The sequence below is a fragment of the Astatotilapia calliptera genome, chromosome 7 (assembly GCF_900246225.1).
Source record: "Astatotilapia calliptera chromosome 7, fAstCal1.2, whole genome shotgun sequence".
Classification (NCBI taxonomy): domain Eukaryota; kingdom Metazoa; phylum Chordata; class Actinopteri; order Cichliformes; family Cichlidae; genus Astatotilapia; species Astatotilapia calliptera.
In genome coordinates, this window is record NC_039308.1 from 15,296,290 (window position 1) to 15,321,478 (window position 25,189).

A 25,189-nucleotide genomic window follows, 5' to 3' on the forward strand; every position below is an offset into this window, starting at 1 on the left:
GAATCGATGCAGGGTATTATTCAAATGTTCAAATATAAATGGAAGTAATGGTATATGAAACACAAATAATCACACAACTTCAGCCTTTTCTCCATTTCCTTTCCTTAACACCAGATGCATCAATTGGAGCTTTGTTTGTTTGTTGTTTTTTTTAAGGTTAGCTACTTCTTTTACTTCTTTTTGTCTTGTACTTCCTCAAGTTTTTAATGACACAGTGCACACCATGCTGGAAAATGCCACATTTTCAGCTAATAGCTCTTTGGGAATCACTTTGTTGGTGAAACAGTACTATTTTAAGTCTGTCAAACTGTATTATCTTTGGCAATTTTCAGTATGTTGCGCTAATTAGCTAGGAAATCCCAACCATTAGCATAGGGTATGGTTAGGTTGCCAGATGATTGTGAGGAACACAGAAAGACACCAGTTTAGCTCAATGTGCATGTCTTTGGACTGTGGCAAAGAGCCAGGTATCTGGAGAGAACCCCACAGACGCAGGGAGAACTCCACACAGAAAAGCCCCAGCTGGTTGCTGGATTCAGGATCTTCCACGAGCTCCTAGCTGTGATTTTCAAAATTAAAGTTATTATGAATACAGAAAAATCTGGGCAGATTTTGATCCACTGTGCAATATCCAGGAAGTGTCTGTTTTTTTTTTTTTTTGATGAAGCATTTTAGTTAGATCAAAACTGGATTGAAGGGGAAATGATGTATGCACTCCGCATTGGACGGGAAACCATCTCATCTGAAGCAGGTGACTGTGTTTTTTCAACTTTTGGTATCTTTGAATCCTGAATCTGACCACTGGGCACCGGTAAGGCTAGTCATTAGTAGATGGACCGATCCGATATTACCTATCGGTATCGGTCCGATACAGACCCAAATTACTGGATCGGATATCGGCGAGAAATAAAAAATGTAATCGATCCATTAAATATCAATAAAGGACCTCACAAAACTTGCTACACAGCGTAACTCGGCTCATAACTGTAGCACGTGATAGAGCGGCTGTGTGTATTTGTAGCCTTGCTACCAAACCAGCATTTCATCTCAGAGAAAGTGATCCCAGAGAGAAGTAAAGTAAGTGTATAACATTATCTCTGAATGTCTGTAAAGCATTCCCATGTTAAGCTTAACAACAGACATGTGGAGCGACTGCCTCTTCTCTCTCTCTCCCTCTCCTGCTGCTACTTCAATAGTGAAACTGATCAATGATCAGCTGATCGGCTTTTCTGTCGGAGTCCGTCTCTCTTCTTTGTTTTTGGCCCATTTTGCACCAGAAAGAGGAAACCAGCGGCTGAACAACAGCAGCACATTTAACCTTGATAAGCTGTTGTTAGAATTTATTTAACATTACTTTCTACACCAGGATCATTTTCTGCGTAGCTGACGGCTGGTAACTGTGCAGGGGCGGATCTAGCAAAGTTTAGCCAGGGGGGCCGATAGGGCATGAACAGGGAAAAGGGGGCACAAAGACATACTTTTCTTTCTTATTCTCATTTAAAATGTCTAGCTTTTAATAAATAATTATCTGACTCTTACACCCAAAGTTTTAATCTGATGTATAGAAGTCCATTACTGTATATAGTAACTGTTAAGTCTAATATACCCTAGTAAGCTATAGTACTTTTTCCTTTGTGAAAGTACCATCTGTGAATTCTGCAATTCTGTTGAAGAAAGATGTTGAATCTATTTAATTATTCTTGAAAAATAAGTTATTTCTGTACATTTTTCCCCCCTGCATCAAATTAAATTTGATTAGATCGATTAAGCATCATGAAGTGGAGGGTGGGGGGTGGTTCCCTATTTTTTTTTTTGCTGGGAGTTTGCAACCCTATTAGTTAGGTTGCTTAATATTTCTGCTAAGTACTCTTTAAAATACCAGAATAGGGAGGATGGTGCAGGTTTAAGTTTATTAGATTGATCAGTGTTGCTGAACTATGACATATTTTGGACACAGTGTATTTTTTACATACAGGTATAACAGAATAGCTTTAGTGTTGTTATTTATTTAAACTTGGGTATAAACTTATACAAAATGCAGCAAGATATTAAAAAAACGTTTTGATTAAAAAAACACTATCGGATTCATATCGGTATCGGACATAAAAAAAAGTGGTATCGTGCCATCTCTAGTTATTAGTAGTAATAATGCTTTTTTTTGTAGTTTAGAGTTTTTAGAAGCCTGACATGCTAAACATGTGCCTTTGCTGCAGGGAGACACTTGTTCCACTTGGGCAAAGAAATAAGTGAGCTTCACAGAGAACAAGAAGGCCTTTCCTGTAAAACACACCAGTTCGTGTGGTTGGCTGTTACAAATAAACCTAATACAATTTGAATATTTTCAAAGTACATTTCTATTTTCTTTCTGTTGCACTTAGAACAGTTATGTTTTTTTAAAAAATATAATTTTCAGCTCACTTTACAGGAATTTCAACAAAATTGCTACAAGCTTCAGGCCTGTTTTAATTTTTTACCCGATGTGGGGAATGACAATCAGGCAGTATGTAGGTCAGACTTGCTGAGCGAAACAGACACTACTTAAACTGTACTTCCACAAAAAAAAGCTGCCTTTGCCTTTGGACCCTGCTACTGAGCATATGTTCTCTCTAGCTGTTTGTCATCTATCACAGCCTGCCTGAGTATTTAATGAACACGTGATTCATCTGTTACACTGTCAAACTAAGCTCCATTTATTCTATCAGAGAAGCAGAATAAGTGTGATGGATACCAGCACGTGTGAGGCGATGAGACAAAAGACAGAAAGGCACACGATTTTAAAATAGCTAAATAAAACTTTAATAGGTCTAGTTGCAAATGTACATAAATTGCACAGCCACATTTTGTCAACACAAACTCCTCTGTACATTATTGTTTTTGTCACTGTCGTCAAAGGAAGCAGAATCCAGCAAATACTTTATACTTTCAACATACTTACAAAAGTATTTTCTACAAGATAATAGAAAACATACAACATCTCTTACTTTATTTATAGCTTTATATTTCAATTCATCTTTAGTCGGATTGGCTGAACTGTGTGTGAAGAGAGACCTCATGGTTTCCTGATTTATAAAAGTAGACCATAAAAAAAAACAAAACAACAACAACAAAAAACCAACACAAAACAAAACTGAAACATGAGGAGTCGAATTATAAACCAAAAACTGCAATGCCTCTTCTACTTGTATCTGTTTAAGAAGTACTGGTGGGATAAATGTGGCAAGGTTGTATCAATGTAACTATTGTAAACTTCAAAGTGAGACTATGTGACTTTCATAGTTTAACAGCTACAGGTAAACTGCTAAAATACGTTTGTTTGTTTTTTTGCTAAAAAGCATGAGCTATTTCTTAATTCAGAATAGCTAATGCTATTAAGCTAGTTACTGGTACATATCTTACTAGTTGCTAAAATGCTAAGCTACATACTATATTTTTTAACACCAAAATTCCAAATAATTTGGTCAAATAACAAATATCCCTCAACTTCATGGTGATTTAGTGCCAGTGCAAAGCTACTGATCAGTACGGTACCTTTTTTGTAAAACTGACCTGCAAACATTAGCTAATTGTAATCTTGTGTGTTATATCTTTTATATATGCTAATGCCCAAACCTATGAAAGAAAAACTGTATCAAAGTTATTCTTAGTTACTCTATAAAATCTGCCTTAATGACATATTATCAAATTTATTTTTTTCCCTTTAATGGGCTCCATGTAAAGTAATTAGCCAAATAGTAGAGTTTTAAACAGTCGAGCATTTAGCAGAAGTGCTAAGCTATCGAGCGCAACAGTGTCGCCCATGATTTTAATGGCTCTGGTTCCAGAAGTGAATTCCCATTCATTTTCTCCAGTGATGTTTCAGGAAATCCTTATATGAAGAGTTTTAAGCCTTGAACCAAGCCATATAACTGTAAAAAGATGATGTGGCTCAAAAAACACTGTAAAAGACTGACTGTACATAGTTACTTTTAAGAGTGAAAGAACTCCCAAATCTCCGCTTCCCCATCAAAGAGCTTTTAAAAAAAAAACAAAAAAACAAAAAAAAACTAAAACAAAACAACTAAAAAACAATTTGATCCTTCTTCCTTCCTTGATGGATAATACTTATTGGGTTATGATATATCTCATAATCAAAATCTCTGAGGAGAATATGAATGAGATTCTTACTTCCAGAACCCCACTGTTGACCTCTGTACTAACAGTAACACCAGTGCACCACAGTCTGAAAACAGACTCACTAATGTGCCTTTAACCGTAAAATGTGCCAAAAAATTTGCTAATGGTACCAAACAGTCAGCAAATGCTACCAATGAAAACAGTACGCAGCGTATTTATTGCTATCTAAATTGAAGAGCTGTTTCTACTTGTCAAAGTGACACAGTCTGACTTTCACCTATGCAGATATTTCTACAGGCGGTTAGACGTCGGGTGAGATGTGAAAAGTCGTGTGAACTCATCAGTCTGAGGCAATTTGTTCTGGTTCAGAGAAGGAGGGGTCACATCGTTGAGAATCTCATACAAAATGTTGTGAATTCGCCATATCATAAAAATCCCTTACTTCAATTTTAAACTTTGCCACATTTTTAATCACCTGAAAAAATAACAACCAAAAAAAAAAAAAAGCTAATTACAAACATCAACCACTGAACGTAAAAGTGCATAGAGCTAGACTGATGAGAAATACAGGATTGTGCTTTTGAATCTCGAGACTGGACTCGACTTGGCCTGTAACCAATGAAGAAGTACATCCCAAGAGTCAAACTCCGACTTATTTTTTTTTTTTGGCTAGCAATAACACACTCTAAATACAAAAGAAACCAACAACTTTAAACAGAGAACACTGAAAGGTTAAATTTGATTGTATAGTTCTACCCAATGAGGACAGATGACTTGACTGAGCTGTTTCATATTTACAGTATCCATAATGGTACAGCAGAGTCTGAGCACAAGATACATTTACAAAAAGCTCTGTTAACATTAGGTAAAAATAGTGTGAGCATTTTATTTACACTATCCCAGGCTGCCCAGCCTTTTAATACACTCAGTTACACATCATATATTCACGTCATGTCTGAAAAAAGCCTCTCGTCATCATCATCATCACCATCATCATCGTTCAGCTAGCAATCAGAGAAAACAAATGGTGACGCTACTATTGGCTATAGAGCAAGGATGAAGCATGCGCAGCCTCACGCTTGATGTATAGTTTGTTACAGAGTGAGAAAAACAGCTACAAAAATATCCAAAATACAGAGATGGTTGGGATGGATGGAGGGATTAAAAGGACCAAACCCTGTGTTAAGACCAACTGTGAGTTAGCATCTTCACATTCAGAAGAACAAGATAAAGAAAGGTGGGAGTAAGAGGGGGGAGAAGGAAAAAAAAAAAAAAAAGCGAGACAACGATGATGTCACTGGGATCACAGTTTGGATGCAGCATACTTCATAACCACGGACAAATAAAGCATCGAGAGCGCAAAAAATGTCAGGACTGGGGGTGTAGGGGGCGCGCCTTGTAACGGCTCATCAGTCCAGTGTATAGTATGAGCGAGCGCGTTTAAGCGCATCTCTCAATAGCTCTTGTGCAACTAGAGAAAATCAGAAAAAGACCACGCACAGAACTCGTGATTGATAATCTTTGCCTTCAAGAGCAGCGATGAGCACCGGGTGAGACCAGATCGCTCCCGTCTCTCGCGCCGTATGTAAAGGGTTACGCGTCGTGGGATTACTCTGAAGGACGACCGAGGTGCTCGCGACTGCTCGGCAGCGTGGCCTCCCTCTCTCCAGGGCTCCAAAGCAAGCTACACGCGACAGTCTTTCCATCGGAAGAGAAGAAAAATAAAACTCGGAAATAAAGGGCTGCTTTTATATTTGAGATTATCAAATATAGGTATATGTGTGTATAATCTATAGAAGGAAAAAAAACTGCATACATCTATTTAAAATTTCATGAATATAGTATCACATAGAATTCATTTAGTTAAGTGTTTATAATACATCTGTAACACGTTTGTTTCTTTACAAATCCACAGTATGAGTTGTGCCAGTATAACTTTTTTTTTTTTGTTTGTTTTTTTGCAGAAAAAAAGCTGCTGGGGAGATGTGGGAGAAAGTCGAGGTGTGTTCCTTACTTAAGGCCTTTCATGTACCAATAGCTGTTCGCAAAGTGCACTACGTAGGGAAAGGAGGGGGGTGGGGAGGGGGTTGGTCAGGGGATGCTCAGGAACACACACTCGGCAGCGGAAAGGGAAACGTAGATTGTTTTGGATTAAAAATATCAATTTTCTTTTAATAAGCTCTTATTTGGTTCTTTAAAATAAAGCACTAGTAATCCTCTCGAGAAACTAAAGTGATAATCCTCAGTACGTGCTGTTGGTTTTGAAGTGGATCCACCTGGTCATCAAGAAGGACGAGAAGAAGAACGAGAGAGGAGGGTTGCGAGGGTGACCGTGTCTGGCGGTCGTCACTGTGTTTGGGTATATAGTGGTTCGTCCCAGGCTTTGACAGCAGCGTGAATTGTCCCAGCAAACTACGTGCGTCCATTGGCAAACAGCTTCGAGTTCTATATATACACACAAGCTCCGCCCCACCTCCTCTGGCCATCACCCTCATAAATGAAGGCCGTCTGGTGATCTGTCCGTCAGCGTTGAAGTTCTGCCTTTTCTGGCTGGCCCCTCAAAAGAGTGGCGCCCTCACTCCTACACTGTCTCCAACAAAACAAAACAAAAGAAAAAAAGGAAACGTCTGGCTTATAAAACAGACTCACGCACGCACACGCCTGCAGTCTCGCAGTCTTTCAAACAGACATGCATCCACGTATGCACGTAGACATCCACGCGCTGAACAGCTGTACACGCTCGGGCGGTCAACTCTCGCTCGGGGCAGACGCCGGGTCTTTCTTAGCAGTTGCTGCTGTTCCTAAATTCTCCGTTTTCCGTGATCTGCAGTTTGGTGGGGTTGGTGGGGGAGATGCCGTTGCGCGTCTGCATGTTGTAGCGCTCCTTCAGCTGGCTGAGAGCGCTCATCAGACGGGCGTTGGCAGCATCCAGTGATGCTATGCGCTTCTCCTGTGAATGCACATGAACACAGTAAGACCCGGGAAAAAATTCCAATATTACAGCTTCCTCATCAGTTGGAGGAGAAACGTGACGTTCTTATTCGTCCCCATCCTAACCTGCTGATATCTGCTCTACAACCAAGCTTTGTTAATGTCATGAGCTTGTTTTAAATGAGCGGTAAAGTGAAGCTGACACTGATGTGCAAACAAACTGCAAACTAACTGTCATGTTTATATTTTATTAAGGTTTAGGGTTAGATTGACATGGGTGTGGCTGCTTTGAGTGACAGCTACGTGCTAACTAGGCTGCTAACTGTCTGCGTAGGCTTCCCATCTGGATCGAGGCGCTTTATATTTTAAGGTAAAGACTCCAAAATAACAGAAAATCCCAACAATCAGGTTACACCCTGTGAGAATGCATTTGGCAACAGTTGGAAGGAAAAACTCCCTTTTAACAGGAAGAAACCTCTGACAGACCCAGGCTTGGGGAGGGGCAGCCGTCTGTGGCGACCAGTTGGGGCTGAGGGGAGGAAGACTGGCTATAAAGACCAAGACTGTCATTCAGTTTTAGTAGAAATTTTTTAGTTTGGTTTTTTGTATGCTATTAAGCATTTATTAGCATGTGTTTGTGTTGTGAAGCTGAAGACTATGGATGCAGCTTGCTAACTAAACTAGCATTGACTAACACCCTCGTCTATAAATATGGTGGTCTTTGGCTCCAAAAGACCAACCTGCCAGCAGCCAAATACGCTAATGCTGCTAGAGGCTTTAAAACACAAATCCACAAACCAGTGGGTAGAATCACTGTGATTATGTCCATCTTTTACATACAGTCTTTTGTTGTAAATGGCTAATTTCAAACACGCCCCGTTCACAAGGCCTGACTGATCTCCTGTGGTGAAGTTTTAAGTGTACTCTGTGTAGTTTAACGCAGATAAAAACTGCATTTTAAAAAATACATCAACTTCCTGTCCCGGTCCACTAAAGCAGTCTTCACTCCCCGTCTTTGCAATGACCTTTTTTATTTGCCTTCTATCTGCGCTTGTGTACCGAGGCTGACAATTCATTGCCTTACTGCAGCGCACGTGTTTGTAGATGCAAACTCTCATTACTGTGTGTGTGACAGAGATTATTTGCCAATGCATGTTTGCGTCTGTGTAAACATCAGTTGCATTTCTTTGTCAAAGACGCTGTGAAACACCTAAGCTACAAAGATGCAGATTTGCTCTTAATTGTGTGCTGGTGTTTGCACTTACAGCTCTAACACACACACAAGCAGGACGGTTTAATCCTTTTATACAGCCGGTAAAATTCATACCTGCACAATCATTCTCTGGTGACAGTTACAAACCCAACGACAAACATTCAAAATTCCTTAAAAATGCTCAAAAAGAACAGTTTTTCTTTTAAGTTAGATTTTCATGCAATTTTACACAAATATGAACCACTGTGGATTATAGAGGTGCTACATGCTGACAGACAACCAGATAAGACACTTTTGTTTTATAAGGAGGAGTGGGAGGGAGCTGAGAAATTCTGCTCAGCCATCCAAGCTTGTCAATGCCACAGCTAGACAGCTATGAATTAAACATCTCTTTGTATTTCAGTGACCCTTTGTTTCCTCATGTAGGAGAAGCAAGTGACAGCACATACAAATTTAAAACGCGCAGATGAAAAGTATCCACAAAGCCATACGCAGCCCGCGGTGGGGTCGCTACGGTGGGGTCGCTACAGTGGACTGACCTGTGCGTCGATGATCTTCTGTTTAGAGTCTACCACCGCCTGCATGTCAGAATGATCCTTCTTCAGCTCCTCCTCCACCGACATTAACCTGGGAAGATAAACAAAGACAGGGCAGAGTTAGAGGGGCTGTGAAACGCTGCATCCCAAAATACATCTCAGCAAATCTGCCTCTTCTTCCTCTTTTCCCCTGCCTGCTGATGATGCTCTTCATCTGGAGGTCTTTGTCGTCCTGCTGTCTGCGCAAGCGCTCCTCTGACTCCTCCAGCCGGGCCTGGTACTCCATCAGCACCTTCTGGGCCTGCTCGTCCTGACCCTTCAGACGGGCCTCGTACTCCTCCAGCTTCTGCACCGACGCCCGCAGTTTCTCTTGCAGCACCGCGATCTCCTGCTGGTACTGAACAGAGAAGCGGAGCGTTGAGGACACTCTCATCATCGCGTTTTGTTATCAACGTTATCATCAGCCCTAGCAGCGGGGTCCCCTTCTTCATTACCACGAGACGAGAACAAAAAACGGCAATCTCTCAATCAGACCTGGGACTGTGCTGCTTTGTGTTTGAGATGGAGTATAATTTTGGTCTAGAGGGAATTACTGTGGGACATTTTATATGGAATGTCATGATAGCACATTGAAAAACACTGACTGACATCACGGTGCATTTGAGGAGCCCAGTTAAGCTTTTATTGCCCCCCAAAATACTAAGTGGTGTTAGAAGGTTTCCAAAGGCAGCCTCTGTTCTGGATCTGAAACCAATGACCTACTGAGACATGTAACTGGCAAAAAGAAAGAAAAATCAAAGCAAGAGAGAAGGGAGGAAAAAGGGAATTTTGAATAAAGAGGAGGTGATAAGAAAAGGATGCAACCAGTGAAGCAGAGACTTCTCTTCAGCAAGTAGACTGCATATAAAAGACAGATGTAGCCACCATGACATCATATAGCTCTGAAACTTTTTCATAAAATTAACAGTGGGCTGTAAGCCCGTTTTCCCATACACTTATTTTTAAAATCAGACATGCTCAAAGTGGGATTCGCCCCCTGCTGGCGATTAGAAAGATTGCAGTTTTAAGGCTTATATTGGCTTTAAGACTCAGCAGCTATGGCCATCTTTAATACACAGCCTATGCGTCAGAGAAAAGGAAACAAGTAGAGGAATCAAACATTTTTTGATGTCTAAACAGTCTAAAGCTGGGATGGGCAACATTTTTGGCAACCTGCTAGTGACTAATTCTTGGACTTGCATCCAGTCGTTTTTGTCTAATGATTGCCGGTTGCCAAGGCAGTCACCAACCAGTCTTTAAGCCTGTGCGCTTAAAACATCAAAGATCACACACTGAGAAACCAACTACAAACACGACCTAACCCTGTGGACAGAACCTCCGACATTGCCATTCCTCAAGCCTCACTGCTAATTTATAATAATATAATTTTATTTATATTATGCCGTATCACAACAATAGTCGCCTTGTTTATATTATAAGGAAAGGCCCTACATTAATAAAGAGAAACCCCTCAATCAGATGAACCCCTATGTGCAAGCACAATCAGATCCAATTACAAAGCGAGGACTTCGCTCACTCTGTACCCGTTCACTCTTATTTACCCATGTCACACTACTGCTTTCCATGGGGATATTTTCCCCATCAGCCCTCTTGTTCCCAGCAGTACGAGTGACCTCCATAGATTCATCGGCTGCTCTACCCTTTTTCCACTTCTCTCTCCATCTCTGATATCCCAGATGTTCTTGTCACTAGATCCCCTGAGAACAAATGACATCTGCTGTATCTGAAGTTCCTTTGTTCTGTCCTCGGTCCCTGCACTGGTCTGCTTCAAATGCAGCAAACATCGACCCAATGTTTTCCTTATGCTGTCTTCTTACCGGCGTTCTCGCTTTCCATCGAACCCAAAGAAAATCAAGCAGCTGTAGCAGCTGTCAAACCTTTTCTGCTATCCACAGAAAAAAAAGAAAAAAAATCACCTCCTTTCATCATCCTCTTCTCTCTCTGTATGTGTCGAAAGGGTTAGAACATTTGTTCAAGCAGCTATTTTGACACGTAATGTTTTGTTTTTGAATATTTATCGCCATGAAGATTTTACTAAAATATAACCCTGTGCCTTTGCAACGCAAAGCGCCGCTAAATATTGATGTATTTCAGCCAAAGACACAAAGAAGATCTGACTTATTTCAGTCATACTGTCTCCCTTTGCAGATGTGCATCTGATATTCAAGCAGGCTAAAAAAAATTAACACATATGAATATTGATAACACAGACCAGAAGAAGAGAGAGCTCGGGAAACAAAGGCGATCTGGACAGATGCATCTGTGCAAGTGTTGTCCTGATGTTACGCCTGATGGCATTCCTGGGTTATATTTCTATTATTGCTGACATCCGTGTAGCTCTCACAGGACAGTTAAGTCAAAATAGAAGCCCAACGGAAAACACTGGAAGGAGGTTTGTTCAATTTTGTGGTTTTTAGACTAACCAGCATAGTTAAAAACCAAGAGTCTGTTTTTGTAGGAGGTTTCTTCCTGTTAAAAGGGAGTTTTTCCTTCCCACTGTCGCCAAGTGCTTGCTCATAGAGGGTCATCTGATTGTTGGGGTCCTCTCTGTATCTTTATCTTGCAATATAAAGTGGCATGAGGTGACTGTTGTTGTAATTTGGAGCTATATAAATAAATCTGAATTGAACTGAATTTAGTATAATTAATGCAGCCCTGAAAAAAAATACATACTATAAATATTTTCAGTCCCTGAGTCAAAACGTTGCATCATTTCTTCCAGCAACTTTGAGCCCCCGTACTTTCTTAGGCAAGACCAGTTTTACAGTACTGTGTAAAGGTCTCAGGTCCTGTGTCAGGTCTTTGCTGGGTTTTTTCACCCTATTTCTTAAGGAGTTTCAGATACTGTATATCTGCTAGTAGATAGTTTTTAGGCCTTGTCCTCCACATCCAGTTAGCTCATTTTTTTAGGAACATATTGCACACCGTGTCGTTATATGATCAGGTTTGGGCTAGTGGGAATCACTGTGTTGGTGCAAAAAAATGCCATTTGTATCGTCTTTGGCATTTCATGTAGATTAAACTGAAGAAATTGGAACAAAATGATGTGTTTTTGCAACAGGCTGCGTATTTATGCTTGAATGAGTCATAGGTCAGTTTGGAAGCAAAATATAAACAAGTGACGGATGCCTCAAGACTTCTGCACGCGACTGTATAGAGATTCTCGGATGACTCTGCCATTGTGGGCTGTATCAGGGATGGACAGGAGGAGTACAGGAGTGTGGTGGACAGCTTTGTCGAGTGGTATGAGCTAAATCACCTACAACTTAACATCACAAAGACAAAATAACTGATTATGGACTTTAGGAAGCAGGCTCCTCCTCCTAACCCTGTCACCATAAGAGGGGCTGATGTGGAGATCGTTGAGGACTACCGGTACCTGGGGGTACGCTTGGACTGTAAACTATCACTCGGTGTTGGAGAGCGTCGTGTTCTTTGCAGCTGTGTGCTGGGGAAGTGGGGTGAAGACAGCTGATGCCAACAGGCTGAACAAACTGATTAAAAAGGCTGGTTCTGTCCTGGGTGTCAGACTTGAGAACCTGGAGGTGGTGTCTGAAAGGAGAATGCTAAAAAAGCTTCTTTCTATCATGGACAACCCCTCCCACCCCATGCATGCCCCCATGGTGGACCATCGGAGCAAACGCAGCCAAAGCCTCATTGCCCCGAAATGCAGAACTGACCGCCACAGTAAATCCTTTGTACCAGTGGCAATAAGACTGTATAACTCTTCCTCACTCTGTAGGTGATTTTCCTGAGACTATTACCAATGTTATTCTGTTCCCTTTCAGACTGTGCACCACTAGCACTTTATATAGCCTCTGTAGGAATTATATCTCACTTATCTTAACTGCACTACTGTATAGCTCTGTGTAAATAATCATTCTGTACATACGATAATTTTTAACCCTACAACTGTTTACAACTTGCACAGTTCCCATTTCTGTATAGCTGTATATCCCAGATTCTGTAAAGTTATTTATTTCATATTCTGTATAGTTTTTCATATTTATATCCTGTTCATATCCTGTACATAGCTTGTACTCACTACAGCCTGTACATACTTATAGTTATAGAATATTCACAACATACTTCATACCGTGTACATTATAACATACCATAATAGACCCATTTCTGTAATATACTCACATATCTATATTATTGCTAATATATATTGTAATATATCTATATCACTAAAGCACTTCTGGATGGATGCAAACTGCATTTCGTTGCCCTGTACCTGTGCATGTGCAATGACAATAAAGTTGAATTCTAATTCTAATTCTAATTCTAATTCAATATTACCCAACAGTACCTTATTGAATATTTGTTTCATCCCCCATCATATGCTGCTACTCCCTTTATTCTATTGCACAATACTTTGGCACTTTGTAGAATCGCCTGCACTGACAGTTAAGTTATTTATTAACCAGGATATAGTTATATATATTACTTCGTTAGAGTTATTTGATACTATGTCTTGCACTATCCTACTGTATATTACTGTATACTACTATTCTTACTGTATATATTGTATATCTTATTCATCTGTTCCTCTGTCTCTCCTGCTGCTTTGAGCATGTACATGACAAAAGAATTTCCCTCGGGATAAATAAAGTTATTCTTATTCTTATAGCATGTGAAACTTTAAATCTACATTTTTCGACCAAGCTGATGTTCTAACCTACTTTTCCTTCTGTGTCAAAATCATTTTCAGGTGCTGGGGGGAGTGAGCATTGAGTGATCCTAACAGGAGAGATTCATTAATCAAATTGATTAGATACTCACACTACTAACTAGATTGCCAGGATACCGTTGACACAAATTAAATTAACCATCGAGAACAAAATGAGCACAAAATGTAAACGTATCTGTTATATTGAAACACACACTGTGCAGGTAGTCAGCAAACGCTCTATTTAAGTAAAAATACACGTAGCATTTATTTTTTACATGGGTCTATTATGTCCGTATAGTGAAGACTGTATAGACCATTAGCTGCAGGAGCGTCTAAGCCACTCTCGAACGATTCCTGTCTTGTTAGCGGCTCTGCTATTTTAAGGTGGCTGTGGCTTTCTTTGTTAACACTGAAGTTATTGCCTTCTTTGGTCGCTCTCCCTGCCGGGGCTGCTGGCTTCCATAACGCACGAGCTACGCCGGAATGACAGGTTTGTATTCATCATGGATTTACAAAAAAATACATAAAGAAAAAGAAAAAAGAAGAAGGGTGGGTGGGACATGCGACAAGCCAACCAAAGAATGGAAGCTGAGAGTGAGCGGCTGTAAAGGTAGCTCAGCAGAGAAGCAGCGAACGTAGGCAGAGGAAGCAGCAAAAAGCCTCTTTATGTCCCCGTCTCTCACACCGATGCAAGCACACACAAGCTGCAAGACGTCTGTGTGGATGCTGCATGTGGATACACACACATGCACACGGACACACCTGGTTTGGACAATAAATTCTGTGTTAAACATAGCCAGAAAGGATTAAGGGGACATTTTTTTGGTTTTTTCTGGAGGTGAAGGGAGATTTTAACTCTCACACACACTTCATTTCTAGTTATTTTCAAAGTTTAGCTTTTTAAATGTGACAGAACTGCATAATAATATATACTCTAATATTCACAGCTTTTCGGATTTTACTAAAAAGCCTAACGCATTCATCAAGAAAATGAGATTAATGAAGCCGCTGCTGTCAGCACTGGAGCTTGTTGATATTCTTGCCTGCTATATTTAGCTTCACAATTATTTGCTCATGATAACTACCTCCTGCTGTAGCTATGATTTTCCCGCAGCTGCATAAATGTCCAAAAACATCGCAGATAAACAGCTGGACTATCACCAAAAAGTCAGTTTTTTTCAATTGTATTATTTTGCACAAAATGAAGCCATTTCCCTTACTTTTATGTTGGAAATATGCACACTGTGGCTTTTTGCTGTGACAATTTGGCTCAGAGACAAGGGCAAAGTTTAAATAAGAAAATAAAACCCCCAAAATAAAGAAAAAAAATCGTGAGGTAATTGAGTGTAGAAGGGGGGCTTTTCAGGAAGGGAAGTGTGTGTGAGTGATAAAGAAAAGAAAGGACAGTTCAGTGGGGGGTGTCAGGGCTGAAGGTTGTGGTGGTTTGTGAAAAAGGAGAGGGGAGGGGGGGTGCTGGGGGTAGGGGGTCGGATGGCAGGTTACCTTCTCCACCTGAGTTAGATCCTCTCTGTTTCTCAGTGACTCGGGCTCCATCCCCTCATGGTCTAAAAACTGCACATTCATATTCAATAGCCAGGCTGCTGTGCGGTCCAACGCACTGGGGTTCACTGGGGAGGGGGCCTAGTAAAACCAACACAAAACACACACACACACATACACACACATACATGAGAGCAAGTGACGAGCAGGAGGGGAGAGGGGGAGGAGGGAGTTTGCAATATCACCACAGAAACAACAGAAAAAAAACAAAACAAAAAAAACAAAAGAAGCTTGAAATGCATCGACTCATCTGGACTGAAAGCAGCAGGTGGAATGGATACAGGCTCACGCAAACCTGTAGCACACGCTCTCTGAAGCAGGTTTTTAAACACGTGGGAGTGAGAGCAGCTATAGTGTCACACTGGCAGCGAGGGAAAGTAAACACTGTAAGATTCAATACCTGCGCCGAAATCTACCTTGAGGCACAGGCTAGCAGTCATGTAACATTACTATCTGCTGAGGTTTTTTGTTTGTTGTTGCTTTTTAAAAATAATAATAATAATAATTTTAGTCAGACACTCATTTGCATTTAAGCAGTTTGAGAGAAAACGTATCTGAATTAAACACGTCAAACTGCACATATTTATACATGTGATGTGAGTGAAACTTTACTAAGCTGTTGGCTTTCGTGTTCTCATTAATGATTCTTCACTATACTGTCCCACAGCAGCAGTAGCAACAAAACATCTACCGTAAATGTCGGGCTATAAGCCGCTACTTTTTGCACAAGCTTTGAACCCTGCGGCTTTTAGTCAGGTGCGGCTTTTCTATGGATTTTCCATGATTTTTGTGATATCGTAAGACGATTTGTTTTGTTTGTTCTGCTGTTGTACGGCACTACGTTGCCTGGCGGAAGGATCGGGATTCAAGAGTGGTATGTTAGTCACATGTCCGTCCGCCAGGCAACGTAGTGCCGTACGAAGTAGCGCGAAAAACAAACTTCAAAGTAGCGCTACGCGTTCAGCGGGAGTCGTGGATGATGAGCGGCGATAAACTTGCAAAAAGCAAGTTATGCTCAACTCCACCGGTGGATTCTGACAGCGTGGAAAAGTGTGAAAACATCCACGATCACCAACGGATTTTGAAGGGCTGGACTGCTGCATGATGGAGAGGAGGACACCGCCACGGCCCTTCTGAGGGTGTTCGACTCTGACACTGACAACGAGGATTTCTTTGGTTTTGAAAGTGACAACGAAGGAGAGAAGCGGAGAGTGGATGACGAAGCCATCCTGAGCCTGTTAGTATCCGACACTGGAGAAGAGGACTTTGGTGGTTTTAGAGCGCAGGAAGAAGAGAAAGATGGTGAATGACTGACTTTTCTTCTTGTTAAAGCTGTGTCACTGCACCTGAGCCTAAAAGGTAGGCCGAATCTATTTTCCTGGTGTGCTATAGGTTACTGTTATGTACTACATGTGCAAATATGTACCCATAACTTGTTTTTCAAAAATATTAATAAAAGGGGTGTGTCTCCAAACAGCCATCTCTTTCCTGACAATTCCCTTTGTGCATATTCTCTTACATATGATAAGTCAACATTGAAACACCTGCGGCTTTTAGTCAGGTGCGGCTAATGTATGTACAAAACAGGATTTTCCCCTGATTTTAGCTTGTGCGGCTAATATTCAGGTGCGCTTTGTAGTCCGGGAAATACGGTAATGTTATTATAAACTGTGCAGTCCATTTTCAGATATTTAGCATGGCTAAGGAAAGAAAAACATAAGGATTCATCTTTTGGTGCCATGTGTGTAAAAGTCAGATAATTGAGGAACACAGATCAGGCATAACGTTGTGACCACTGACGGGTGAATAACACTGATTATGTCTTCATCATTTTGTTGATGTGTTAGCAGCAGAAAAAAATGGGCAAGCATGGGGACTGGGTGTTCCCAGTGTGCGGTGGTCAGTATCTATCAAAAGAGCTCCAGTGAAGGAACAGTGGTGATCCAGTGACACGGTCATGGGCGACCAAGGCTCACTGATGCGAGCATCAGAACTGGACCACGGAGCAATAAAAGAACATGGCCTGGTCTGATGAGTCAACATTTTCTTTTACATCCCCAGGTGAGTGTGCATCGCTTACCTGGGGAGACACCTGGCACCAGGATGCACTATGGGAAGAAGGCTAGCTGGAAGAGGCAGTGTGGGACACCTTGGGTCCTGCCATCCATGTGGATGTTACCACCTACCTAAGCACTGTTGCAGACCATGTGCACTCTTTCAGATGAATAATGCGCCCTCTACAAAGCAAAAATAGTTCAGGAACAACTTTGAGGCGTTGTCTTGGCCTCCAAAACCTCGCCCCAGAACTGAACAAAGAAGTATCCACAGAGGTCCCACCTCACAGTGTACGGGACTCAAAAGATCTGTTGCTAACATCTTGGTGCCAGATCCCACAGCACACCTTCAGGAGTCTAGAGGGGTGCAAGCTTTGAAGGGTCAGGGCTGTTTTGGGAGCAAAAAGTGGACATAATGCAGATGGTCATAATGTTATGCCTGATCGGTGTATTTATAGCTGGACCACAGTCGCAAAGTGACTGATAAATATTAGCATTCCTAGAGCTACACTCCCAGCCTGGAACTTAATGCATCAATCCATCAATCTACACACACTGGTATTAAAGTCGTCTTGCTTAATGATAGCTGTGAGTGAGCCCTCTACAAATTCAATTTGTTAGTTTTTGTTTTGCTGCTCTCATTAATTCAGTCAGTCTTGGGGCGATACTGTAGACTTTTAGCACACTGGGGAGAGCAAAGCATTACAGCTATTATGCAGATGTTCTCCCCTTCAGCCAGTTTGCCTGGGGCAAAAATTGATTAGTGTTTCTGATTACACCCCAAAGTCCTGACTTTCCAATAATGACTTTGCAATTTACTGTAACTGTTTGTATCCACGAGCTCTGTTTCCCGTTGTCTGGAGAGAGCACGTTTGAGCACATACTGCTCGTTAATAAGATACTAATTGTGCCTCCGCCACCCTCGTTCTCAACCCATTAAACGTAACCAGTAAAACAGTGGTGAGGTGATGAGCTGCCTGTATGCAAATTACTATTATTACATGCACAGTGACTATAGTTCATTAGGGCACAATGTGCAGCGTCTGCGAGCACCCACGCAGCCCGTTTTGACGTGCATGACATAAATGGGTGTTCTGTAACAGCAAATTTGTATATTACTGTAATTTAAAGTGATTAAATACAGTGAGGCAGCTATAGCTGGCTGTGCTGAAGATTGCTCACATGACCGAGTAGTTGTGCATTTTACGTTTGCAGCTCGCGCTGCATGCAGCGGTACCTGTTTGTGCTGAGCCCTCTGCTTGGTCTCAGGACTGTCGCCTTTGGAGGAGGAGGACTGCTGCCGTAATCGAGCCCCGCTGCCGGGCCAGTCGGGCGATGACGTCATCATGCTGCCGGAGGAGGGCCGGGGGTAGGGTCCGCTGTTGAGCGGATTCGGTGGGGTGCGGCCACGAGTAATGTTCTGAGGTGGCGGTTGGTCTATTCGCCTCTGTGGGCCGGCGCTGTTCTGCCTGGGGACGCCGGGCTGGTGCGGTGTTTCCGTGAGGGACAGCTGCCGGCGGTTGAACTCCCCAGAGCGCCTGGTGTACTCGTCCCCGCTGCTCCCCCCGCCCCCTCCGCCGTGGTTCAAGAAGGAGTGCTTGCCTCCTGCTGGCCCGTCCTCATTGTTGCTATGGGAACTCACCGAGCTGTGGCACTCTGAACCCGAGTCGTTCAGTCCCCTCGGGGACACGGGCAAGCAGGCCGCCATCTGGTAGACAGGGTTCTGGAAGGACAGCGGGGCTAGCAGCTGGGCGGGTCGGCCAGGAGTGCTTTCCGTGCCTGGGGTGGTGGGGGTCTGGCCTGGCCGCCTTATGGTGGGACCTCCGGGGATGTTGCCTTGTGAGGTTATGGCTGACCAGCCTGCCCCGGAAGCTGGGCCTTCACCCAGAGCATCTGAGGAGCCGGGAACTGTGCCACCATCCAGAATGCGGGGGTCCTGGAGGTCTACCATGGACAAGCTCTTGCTGCCATTGGCCATGCCCAGGTCTGGCTCATTCGTCTCAGAGTAGCTTGAACTGCGTGCAGGGGAAGGCTGGATAGCTGAGTTCCTTGTCACGAAGAACAGATCCTTATTTTCTGGTGTGGGTGATGGTAATCTAGTGAAGTCGACCAATCTGAAACAGAGGCACATCAGAAGCCATAACGATAACCATCCATCTACGTCAACATGAGGTCAAAAAGAGCAAAAATAAAATGTGTCTTAAAGTATCCACAAAAGTGGATCCAAGTGTTAAAATGGGCTAAAACCACCTAATCACAACAGACAAATGTAATGTAATCTAATCAAAGAGAATCCAATAAATCAATCTTTTAGGAAAACACGATTTGTTTCAGCCGTCCCCTCACATTTCGTCTGATAGCAGATGGAGGCTTCACTGCCAGAAGACCATTACCTTGACAGATGTGACTTATCTTCCAATAATCTCTATCATTCACATCACGCTCCTCTCCTGCTCTCGGTGTCCTTCTCCCAGCGTTCCATTATCTTTCCCTCCCTTAACTCCTTTCTCCTCTTCATTCTGCTCATTCGCTCTCCTTTTCTAAACCTTGACACATTCATCCTATTTTTTGGTGGATGAGAAGCAATTAAGACAGAATGGCAGCGAGCTCGTTTGAATTTCAGTCTCACAGTTCGCTCGTGAGGTTACACCACACACACACACACACACGAGCAAATAGTTATTGTGATAAAGTAACAAGAGCAGGGCTCTAACATCAGGTCATACAGGGACATCGCTTAATTAGTTCTATTGATCCAGATGCCTGATAGGCGTAATGATACCGTCTCTCTGACACTTCATGCTCCTCATCTTCGCCTGAGACGCTGGATTTTTTATTTTTTTCATTTGTCTGAGCCATTTTCTGGTGATGGTCCCTCTGCTTTTATGTTAATCTTTTCAAGTGTCACCTTGCCATTGTTCTGGCAGCGAGTGAGAGGACAAGTGGATAAGCGAGACAAGGTGCCGTCTGAGTGAGTATTCATCCACTGGAAAGTAAACAGGATTTCATCGGGCTGATGTAAACAAGCAGAGGTGACACTTTTCACTGTGTCGCTGCCTCACCTGGCAAACATTAGCACTCGGCAAAACTGCCAAGCGCGAGAAGACACTGACACTCAACTCTCATCACCACCTCAAGATTACGTGGCTCCGGAAATCAGTGAAGTTTGGAATTGTGTCCTATCCATAGACATTTGTGTACGATTTTGTCACAACTGGCCAACACTTAGAGAGTTATGGCCCAAAAAACAACTAGTTTTTTGTAGGTTTGACAACTTCAATTCAACAGAGAGCCTCTCTGCAATATTGTATCGAGAAAGGCTCACAAATATCGATATTTTATTAAATAAATGAAAATACTCTTCAAATACTATGAAAAAGATGGCTCATCTCATGTACCAGGGTCCTGTGATAACATTAGCCAAGCAAACTTGCAATAAATCGGCTCAAAGTAAAACTAGTGCACACACTCACATTGATAAAACTACATCCTGATTCAGAGCAAGCTAATATCTTACTCACACAAGTAAAAACACACATGTCAACCTTCTGGCTGGTGAATATATTTCATTGTTATATTCTGTGACCACATGACAGTTGCACAGGTCACCTGGTACGAGGCTTTCTGCAGACAGTCCCACTCTGACGTGAACCGACTGCAAATAACTGCTGTTTCATTTATAAATGCACGCAGATCGCCAACATGTTGCCATCAGTCTGAATGAGTCTTTGTCAATAAGCACAACATGAGGGGACTCGACTCAAGTGGCTGCTAGCTGCTTGTATTGTGGTTATATTCCTGTGGAACAGAAAGGTTACTGAGTGCAAATGTGAATTTCTATTAAATGCAACTTGCCTCTGTAGAAGGCAACAGATATAAGATTTACAAAAATGTTTTACAGTTAATTGTTGCATTACGAGAAATTGCAGACTGATATCAGACTGATATCAGTCTGCAAGTGACAGAGATTAGTTTCCTTCCAGCACATCTACTACCTGCAAGTAGCCCATCTCTCAAATCAATTCCAGACCCGACCTGTAATCAAATATGCCCAGAGCTGGCTGCTAGTGTTGGAGCTGGAGAAGATGTACATTATTAAAAACTGTAAACAAACTCAGACATGTCTGCGCTATATGTTACACTTAAGGGTATTCAGCTCTCTAAAAATTGAACAAATGTTCCAAAACGCTTCAAGTCTATATCATTAGGAGAAGGCTGAGTCACTGGCAGATCCCTTTTATTTATTTATTTTTAATTGTTCAGTGATGAAAGGACTCTTTCAGGACCACTTCGTTTTTTTCTGCGGCATAGATGTTGAGTGATTTTTCTATTTATAGCAATTTAAACATGTACTAGCTGACTCTTTGGATACCACAACGGTGTGGTGAAATATACCTCAGCTGCACAAACATGGTATTTTTTCAGCACTTTTTTCGCATTTCTCTTTTTAGAAATTTGAGTGTATTTATATTTTAAAATGTCTTACCCGGAAAGGTCATTGTCTATGACCATCTTCTGCAGGCCGGTGGAAATGCTGCAGACTGCCTCAGCAGGAGGCGAGCCCATTTGCTCGGAGGACTGGCCGGGTGTCATCTGGACACTGGACGGGTTAGACAGAGCTGTGTTCACCTCTCGCAGGATCCTGGGCAGAGGACCCAGCTTAGAGGCTGCACTCTGCAAATAATAATAAGAAGTCAGAATTAAATGTAATCCATGTTAAATATTGCTCCGGACCACTTCAGTGGCAGCGTTAATTCAATTTTATTTAAAGTGCAGTTTGTTTGAGTTTGTAATTTGCATATTTCTGAGACATTATTTCCCCCACGCCACATCGAATAATTAAACTGCAGTCTGATGGACAGGGGGTGGGGTTCAACCAGACTTTGATTTCTGAATTATTGAAAGGGTTAGGTAGAATGATCTACAGTAAGAAAAAAAACATCTGCTACCACCAGCTTCCCATCTGCTACCACGGCTAATGGAAATGTCCTTATAAGCCCAGAACATGCCTCGCCCCGGCCTCAGTGTGTTCTCCCCCGGCGCACTGTTTATGTAATGCCATCATAAATTACTGATGATGTAGGATAAACATACTAATCTACACTAGAGAGATGAAATCCTGAGCAGCAGGATCTCACCTTTAATCAATCAATAAAAAAAAATAATTAAAAAAAAAATCAATAAACCAATAAATACGGCTTTGTTGTGGGTTTTTACTTCCACCCTTGTGTTTTAGCGCAAGCTAATCTCGTCTGCTTTATATCTGCTTCCCTCTCTCTGTGCTCACATATGCTGGTCTTTCAATACAGCCAAATTTCCAATAAATCTGCTTTTATGTACACATTTTTCCATGTCAGTCAACAGAAGGACTATGAAATATTGACTCTAATGTGGCCCATTAACTGCGCGTTAACCTGTCGTCACGAGCCATTTTTCAGGCCGCCTGCTCAGCTGTGGTAAAGTCCTGATTTTAAGTTTAAATCAATGGCCGTGCTGTGATTTATGTTTACATCGGAGAGTCATCACTCAGGAAGAAATTTCAAAGTGACAGAATGTTTCATTCATGTCTGATCAGCTGCCATCCCCAACTCAACTCAATATGCTGCGCTGCTCCCATTAGCGCTTCTCCCTGTCACTCACGGATCTCTTCCTGAAAGGGGCAGCGGCACATCAGCTGCGTTTGCTCCCCTTTAGGCAAATCACCTCACCCTATCCTCTTCTGTTACACCGACCATCTGCATGTCCTCCTTCACTTCTTCCGTCTGTGTCCTTCCCGTTTTCCTCCTCCCTGGCAGTTCAACGTCCTTTGTCCAGTTTCTAATCATGTCCATCCTGGCCACTACTAATGAAAGTCTTAACACCTCCAGCTCCACCGCCTGTGTTTTTGTCAACGCCATTGCCTCCAAACCGTAAATCACAGCAGGTCTCACAACTGTCTTGAAAACCTTCCCTTTCACGGCTATGCTTCTGTCACAAATCACCCCTGACACCCATCTTTGCTCACGCCACCCTGCCTGCACTCTCTTCTTTGTCTCTCTTGCGCAGACGGCTGACCACACACAGATCTTGATGGACAGCTAATGACCAACATATTTTTAAGTACCTGGTCCATCTGGGAGACCACCTCTGAAAGAAGGGAGTGCAATGTAGAGAGCTCCCTGCCGAGGTCAATGTAGCCCTCAAAGCCCGCTGTGTTGGAGATTGTCTCTGGGTTTGAGATTTCTAGCAGAAAGCGCTGCATGTTGGTCCACTCGTGCTCCAGGAACTGGTTCATGAAGGACATGTATTCTTCCTTGTTACCAAATCTGTTAGGAACAGGGGCAGGAAAGAGAAACGGGGGAAAAACAACGTAGCAGAGTTTTAAGTCCACAATTCTACTCTAACAATAGAAGGTGTTTTCAAAACACACAACAAAAGCAGAAACTTACTTGGTGAAGTTTGCCAGGTTTTGCGTGACTTTAGCAATGAGCGTGAGCGTGCGTGCCGTGCGATCGTCGGGATACTCTTGCATCAAATTGAAAAGCGAGGGGGACATAATGGCCGGACAGAGAAACCGCAGGAACAAGGAAGCGCTGATCAAACGCTCGCTGATGTCCGGTCGACCTCGGTTGCTGCATTCCTGCCGCCACGATGCAAAAACCTCTTTGAGTTCTCGTGGAAAGACACTGTTGGTGATTAGAGAGAGGAGAGAAGTTACTCTCTGAGATCCAAATGTAGACTTTCAGACAAGGTAGATGGCTGCCTCTCCCTGAGCCTGGTCCTCCTGGAGGTTTCTTCCTGTTAAAGGAGAGTTCTTCCTTCCTGCTGTCACCAAGTGCTGCTCAAAGCTAATCGTCTGATTGTCGGGGTTTTTTACTCTGACACTGTAGGGTCTTTACTTTAAACTGGTGTTATATAAAGAAGACTTCATTCCCGGCACTTGTGTACTTGATATAATAATGCATATTTTTGTATGGTATTAGTATTTCATATTACTGTCTATGCTGCTGGATGTAGCAAGGTTGTAGGCTGAGTGAACATTAATCATGAGGTTCCTTCATCATGTGATGCGTCTCCTCCTCTCAGCAGGTTCTTTAAATCATTGTTGAGCTGTTGCTATAATCACACTTAGAACAACAGTTGTTTGTATTTACATATCTGGCAGCTGCTGCTACATTGTATAAAACTTAATTAAAAGCCCCCTCAGTAGCAGTGTTTATAATACAAAACGATGAAGCCTGGATAAAAGTTACAATGCGTGCACACTGGAGACACTTAAACACACTTTTAAACAAGAAAAGCTCCAGCATTCACCAGTATGAGTTGATGATTTTGCAGAAGGCTAGCTCACAGCACATCCTCAGGTTGCTCTGGTGTTCTGGCAGGTCACCTGACGAACACTTGGATGGATCGACCTCACAGTTCTCATCCGACTCGTACAGAGCTTTGATGAACTCGCCTACAAATTAAAAAACAAAAAGAGTTAAGGAATATATTTACTTATATGTTTCCTTGTTGATATGTCATATAATCAGTTGAGCTCTCAAAGACAACAAGAGCCGTCAGACTCGCACAACCCAAACAAGGTCGTGCAGAAGAATTGCGTAAAGGAAAAAAAAAGGCAACAACACATAAAAATAGCGAATTTGAAGTTTGGCCGTGGTCTGAGATTTTTATTCCTCTCTAATCAGTGTGACTGAAAATGGAACAGCAGCGTCTTGAGTCTCTGGTGGTCTAAAAAGGAAAGCTTGGCCGTCCTTGTGCTACCCTGGGTCCAGTGACATCAAACGGTTAGCCAGACGTCAAACAATAAAAGCAACGCAGTGATGCATCATTTTCCAGACCTCAAATTCTGTCTGAAGTCAGCCAAGTGAAAGGCACGCAAGGAAACAAGCAGCAATTTGAAGACAGCCAGAAAGAGACACTCATGTGGACAAGAAGAACACAAACACTAGCAGAATACCATAAATAAATAAATAAATTAAAATCTAAAGTTTTAAAAATAGGTGCCAGGAAGGCTGGGAGCCATTTACAGATTAGCTTCTGCTGCTTTGTCTCTTCTCAGAAG

General features: G+C 42.3%; 1 protein-coding gene across 10 annotated transcripts in view; it reads right to left on the reverse strand.

Annotated features, from left to right (window-relative positions):
- Nucleotides 1–2,772: 2,772 nt before the first annotated feature.
- The window catches only part of dab2ipb (DAB2 interacting protein b), a 196,586-nt gene continuing 174,169 nt past the window's right edge, over nt 2,773–25,189 (reverse strand). For 9 of the 10 annotated variants that reach the window (XM_026173338.1, XM_026173337.1, XM_026173343.1 and 6 more), the window contains 9 exons: nt 24,436–24,580; nt 23,571–23,807; nt 23,246–23,447; nt 21,629–21,816; nt 18,380–19,256; nt 15,032–15,169; nt 8,988–9,190; nt 8,797–8,884; nt 2,773–7,063 (listed from right to left, as the gene is read on the reverse strand). In XM_026173338.1, the coding sequence (XP_026029123.1) occupies nt 6,896–7,063; nt 8,797–8,884; nt 8,988–9,190; nt 15,032–15,169; nt 18,380–19,256; nt 21,629–21,816; nt 23,246–23,447; nt 23,571–23,807; nt 24,436–24,580 (2,246 nt within the window). In that variant the 3' untranslated portion in view covers nt 2,773–6,895. The remainder of the gene's footprint in view (nt 7,064–8,796; nt 8,885–8,987; nt 9,191–15,031; nt 15,170–18,379; nt 19,257–21,628; nt 21,817–23,245; nt 23,448–23,570; nt 23,808–24,435; nt 24,581–25,189) is intronic. The other variant, XM_026173339.1, reaches the window with a different exon arrangement.